Source organism: Molossus molossus, unplaced genomic scaffold, assembly GCF_014108415.1.
Source record: "Molossus molossus isolate mMolMol1 unplaced genomic scaffold, mMolMol1.p scaffold_m16_p_5, whole genome shotgun sequence".
NCBI lineage: Eukaryota > Metazoa > Chordata > Mammalia > Chiroptera > Molossidae > Molossus > Molossus molossus.
The window spans coordinates 107,992,948-107,998,531 of record NW_023425388.1 but is presented as its reverse complement, the minus strand read 5'-3'; the positions used below and the strand labels follow the sequence as shown (position 1 = coordinate 107,998,531).

General features: G+C 50.4%; 1 protein-coding gene across 2 annotated transcripts; it reads left to right on the top strand.

Annotated features, from left to right (window-relative positions):
• The first annotated feature begins 1,349 nt into the window (after nucleotides 1-1,349).
• On the top strand, nucleotides 1,350-4,692 carry PAQR9 (progestin and adipoQ receptor family member 9). 2 transcript variants are annotated; one of them, XR_004956850.1, is made up of 2 exons: nucleotides 1,350-1,595; nucleotides 2,433-2,499. XR_004956850.1 is itself a non-coding variant. In XM_036243794.1 (2 exons), the coding sequence occupies exons 1-2, from the start codon at nucleotides 2,067-2,069 to the stop codon at nucleotides 3,744-3,746; spliced, it is 1,317 nt and encodes a 438-aa protein (XP_036099687.1). In that variant the 5' UTR covers nucleotides 1,919-2,066; the 3' UTR covers nucleotides 3,747-4,692. The 2 variants fall into 2 exon arrangements, 1 of the variants encoding a protein (XP_036099687.1); XM_036243794.1 differs by lacking the exon at nucleotides 1,350-1,595 and adding an exon at nucleotides 1,919-2,069 and having other exon boundaries at nucleotides 2,433-4,692.
• Nucleotides 4,693-5,584: the final 892 nt, after the last annotated feature.

Here is a 5,584-nt window from a genome sequence, read left to right as displayed (position 1 = left end):
ACCAATCTTAGTCATAAAGATAAATGTTATTTTATCTAACTGGAGTTTTAACAATTCATTTACAGTAAATTCCATTATTTTACTTGATGTGACCTTTCTATTATATTTTCCCCAATTATGTAAGTGAGCTGATTATGCAACTAACAGTTTGACAAATATGGGAATTATTACAGGATCAACATTTTTTTTACAGGTAAAAGCTCAGGTTGTTTGTGGAATAATAAAGAGAATATGAAAAAAGAATTTTTTTTTCTGGTCTGCCCTATTCAGGTTTATCATTCCTAGGCCTGATTTATAAATGTCTGAATCTTAATTTCTTTTACAAATTAGCCTGGTCTTTAGTCTAGATGTGAAAGAACTAAAGGACCTTTTGCTTTAAAACAACAAAGATGTAGAAGTGGAAAAACAGAAATACTAAAACAAAATACTAGTTAAGGAACTACAGCAAAATATCATTAATTTAACATCCATTAATCAGGAATTTATGATAGAGCAGAAAAGCCTAAGATGCAAGTGTACCTTTGGCCTAATTGTGTAAGTGTTTGCTAAGTGGAAAACATTTTTTCAGAGAGAAGGGTGAAACTTCTGAAGAGACTGTTTCTATTATCTTTTAGTAATTTTAAACATTTACAATACTGAATGATTTAATTATAAATAATTTTTATCCACAACGTAAGTCCTCCTCGAGCCACTACTAAGTAAGTCTTTGATCTACTTATAAGACTTGCTGTCCTGATGAAGATAGCTGTTCATTTTGTCCTTCTAGTTTTCTTTGAGCAAAGCAGCTTGGTGGATGTCTTGGTTTAAGTACATGAGATCTAGAAACAGCTTGCCTAGGCTCAAATTCCCCTTCTAACAATTGAGCATGTTATTTATGGTCACGGTGCCTCAATTTCCTGATCTATAAAACTGGGGAAAATAATAATACCTAAAAGATTTAAAAACCGTGAAGCACTTAGAACAGTGCCTGGTCCCTTATAGTTAGCTCCTGCTGCCATGACACTATATTGCAGGTAGTCTCAGTCATACCCCCAGCGCATCACTAAGAGAAACTTCTGTGAACTGGTAAACATGTTAGAGCAGGCAGGTTTCTAGCCCCCCTTTACAAGGCTCAAGGGCACATTTTCACATGCAGTGCATCAGAACCGTTTTTTTGATTCTTTAGACTTCCTTTATTCTGGCCTCCAGTCACTCAAGCCTGCCAGGTACTTCTGGTCAATTATGCATAAGCTTTTTCCAAGCCACCGCCTCGCAGTCTCTACGAATTGTCTCCAGTTCTCTTCAGTTCGTGCTAGGATTCATCTGTCCTTGAAGTCCTCCCTCATCAACTCCCACCACTGTGATAAGCCCTCGACTTAGGCACAGCTCTGCTAGGGAAGCTCTGGTTAATAAATTCTGCAGATCCTTAGAGTCTTTCTGAATTGCTTGGTTTGAGCAGCCTGCCTCAGTTCTCGAACTTTGGGCTCCAAACAAGATTCCTAGTTAAGAACACAAGAACACGAGTATGGGTGAGCTGCGGCCCCGAGGGTTGGTGGGAGCGACCAGAGGCCAGTTATGGGATGGTTCGTTTGGACAAGACAAGGAGGAGGGAGAAGGTAAGTCAATGACGCACCTGAATAAGTCCGCTATACGAAAGGAGATAAATTAAGGTTCCATGCGGTGCCCACAGCGAGAGCCGCGCGCGCTCCCGTGCGCGCGCACACGGAAAAGAGGGGCAGTCCCAGGTTTCTGACAATGACATGGCCCTGATCCGGACACGGTCTCCCAGCTCCCCCGTTTCTGGAGCGTCCCTGCCCCCGCCACCTCTGGACTTAGTGTGAGCGCATCTCCCCGCCCCGCTGCAGCGCTCCAGGCGCCTCCCCTCCCCCACCCCGCGCTGGCGGCCGCGGCTCCCCGCCCCAGCGAGCGGCTCCCGGTGTCCTCTCGAACGCCCGCGTGGCTGTCGGGTTTTGAACCCCAGCGCCGACCCTCGCCCTTGGCACACGCAGCTGAGTCGCTGGCGCAGCCTTTGCCCCCGCATCAATCATTAACGGGCCAGCTTGGGCTGCTGCCGCCGGAGGAGGGGGATGGTATGGAACTTGAGACTGGGGACAACTCTATCCCCGGAGGCGGCAGCGAAACACTAGCCGGGGAGGCCCCCGCCCTCCTTCGGAGCGCCGGTTCCTCCCTCCCTCCAGCGCCTCAGCGCCCACATCCCCGCCTCCCGCGCCGGGGACGGCGGCGGGGCGGCTGCGCCCGCACCACGCGATGCCCAGTCACCGGGGCAGTGCCGCCGCCGCCGCAGTCCGCTGCACCGCCGCTGGGGCTGCCGCAGCGTAGGCGCCGCGAGCGAGAGCGGGGAGCCTGGCGCAGGGCGCGCCGAGCCTGGCGCGACCCTGCCATTCGCTGGCTGCTTACAAACTGATTATTTTAATTCATTTGCTTATTTTTAGGAACCGCTCCTTAGAAGCTCAGGTCTTCTCTTGAACCTGCAGCGGCGCCCCGGCGCGTGCACAAAGGCTCCGACGGCGGCCGGCGGGGACTGCGGAGCGCGGGAGCCGGCGCCAGAGGTCGCCTGTTCGCGGGAGCCCTCGCCAGAGGTCGCCGGTTCTCGTCCCAGCCAAGCCCGGGGCACCATGTTGCGGCGCCTGCAGCCCCGGAGCGCGGGCACAAAGGGCCCGCCGGCCACGACCGAGGCGGCTTTGGAGGCCTCCTCGCGCCCCCACGCCTCCGCCCCCGGGGACTCTCCGGCCTCCGCCAAACCGCTGCTGCGCTGGGATGAGGTGCCCGATGACTTCGTGGAGTGCTTCATACTGTCCGGCTACCGGCGGCTGCCCTGCACCGTGCAGGAGTGCCTCGCCTCCGTGCTGAAGCCCACCAACGAGACGCTCAACTTCTGGACGCACTTCATCCCCCTTCTGCTGTTCCTGAGCAAGTTCTGCCGCCTGTTCTTCCTGAGCGGCCGGGATGTGCCCTTCCACCACCCGTGGCTGCTGCCGCTGTGGTGCTACGCGTCCGGCGTGCTGCTGACCTTCGCCATGAGCTGCACGGCGCACGTGTTCAGCTGCCTGTCGCTGCGCCTGCGCGCCGCCTTCTTCTACTTGGACTACGCGTCCATCAGCTACTATGGCTTCGGCAGCACGGTGGCCTACTACTACTACCTGCTGCCCGGCCTCAGCTTGCTGGATGCCAGAGTGATGACCCCTTACGTGCAGCAGCGCCTGGGCTGGCACGTGGACTGCACGCGCCTCATCGCCGCCTACCGCGCGCTCGTGCTGCCTGTGGCCTTCGTGCTGGCGGTGGCCTGCACCGTGGCTTGTTGCAAGAGCCGCACCGACTGGTGCTCTTACCCGTTCGCGTTGCGCACCTTTGTCTTCGTCATGCCGCTCAGCATGGCCTGCCCCATCATGCTGGAGAGCTGGCTCTTTGATCTGCGTGGCGAGAACCCCACGCTCTTCGTGCACTTCTACCGCCGCTACTTCTGGCTGGTGGTGGCCGCCTTCTTCAATGTGAGCAAGATCCCCGAGCGCATCCAGCCTGGCCTCTTCGACATCATCGGCCACAGCCACCAGCTCTTCCACATCTTCACTTTCCTCAGCATCTACGACCAGGTGTACTACGTGGAGGAGGGCCTGCGCCAATTTCTCAAGGCGCCACCTGCCGCTCCCACCTTTTCGGGCACCGTGGGCTACATGCTGCTGCTGGTCGTCTGCCTGGGGCTGGTCATCAAGAAGTTCCTAAACAGCTCTGAATTCTGCAGTAAATAGTGAGCCTCTGCCTTGCAGGAGGCTGCTGGTTTGCCCACCTGTTTGTACTTTCTGTTGTTACTATGTTGGTTTGTTTTCCAGTTTTGTTGTGTTTCCTTCTTTGCTCAAGGAGGGTGCTGCAGAGCCACAGGGGGAAAGCCCAGTAGGACATGAGGGGTCCAGTGCACGTGGGGCTTTGGAAGATGGAAGTGGGTCAAGCAGGGTCAAGCCACTGGTTTTCGCTGGTAGACAAAGTTTAGGTGGTATTTGTGACATCCCGGGATTTTTCAAAGGCAGCGAATAAAATCCCCAATAAAACCCCAGACAGTTGATTTTCCAATCACCTTCTGTGCCAGCAGTAATAACAAGTAGCCCTTGTGAGGTCAGGTATGCCTTAAAGAGAGTAAGTAGACAAAATCCCTGGGTACTTCCATTTCAGTCTGCGGAATGCTTGGATTTGTCAAAAGAATGGAGCTTTGTAGGAAATGGGCACAAAGGCATAAGCCCAGGGCTTAACCTACCAGAAAATGCATGGAATGTGAACACAAGTTAATCATTCAAAATGTTTCTCAGATGTTATTTAAATAGTAATATATACAATGATTTTCATAATTTTCACAAGCCTGTGATATGCACTGAATTTTATTGTCCTGTAGTTTTGAATTTTGCAGCCTTCTGCATTGCATACACTTGAACTGGACATCAGGGCAAGCTGCTTGAGAGTTCTCAACCACTTTCTTAAACAGTGTTTCCTGAAGGCCTGTGTGCCATGACACGAATGTGAATTATTCTGCTTTAGGGACTCTGGTTAGACTACTGGAGAGGAGCTCAGTGGTCTGTGTAGATCCCAGATACCCATTTACTTGCAGAGGTGGGGAACGTCCAGCCTGGACCATATAAGGCCCTCAAAATCAATACCAGCTAACATCACACGCCTCACCAAATTAGCCTGACCAAATATAGCAGGCTAATTTTTAAGTTGATAATTTTGTATGGCCCTCGAATGATGTAAATATCCGAATGGCCCTTGGCAGAAAAAAGGTTCCCCACCCCTGCATGTATTCCACAAAACCTACCTATTTTTTGTTTTGTTTTGTTTTGTTTTGAATCGTAATCTTATCTTCTCTACTTATTTAAATTACCACTGGAATAAATGTGCCTTTTGAAGCAATGCCCAAATGACTGGTCCTCAAAAATAGGGGAGAGCAGTTGGAGTAAACTTTGTCTTACTTTACTGCAAATCAGGGTTTAACATTCCACCCAGGAGGGAAAGAAGATGGTGTTGGTTTCGAGTTTTTGGTAGCACCGGAAGTAGCTTACCAGGCCACACAGAGCATTTGGCTTCTCTACTAGGAGAAGGAGCCAACCCACTAACGTGGCTGTGGCTCCTGGTGCAGCCATCTGGGAATGGGAGAGGATATACTGTTCTAGGCTGATGCCATCTCTCCATTGCTTAAAAACATAATACTCAGGAATAAATGAGGCAGTTATATTGTGAAAGTCAGGAGCATATTACTTGAATTGTAACTGAAATTTTGAGTTAAATAAGATTACCTTTGCCTAAACACTGAAGTCTCATTTGGATGCAGACTATGATAATGGACGCCGGTCATCCTAAATCATGGTGAAATGAGTGAACACGCTCCTGAGATCCTTTCTAACAACCACATTCGCCAGTGTTATTTAAGATATTTCTTATAAACACTAACCTGTACTTGATATGTCAACCCTAGATGAACACAAACCACTGAGGTAGCTTATTTAAATACTTATCACACTTCCTGACAAGTCCTTGTGGTAAGGAGCCAAATAAGTCAGTGAGTGGGAAGTGTTACCTTCACGGTATAATTTAGATCAAG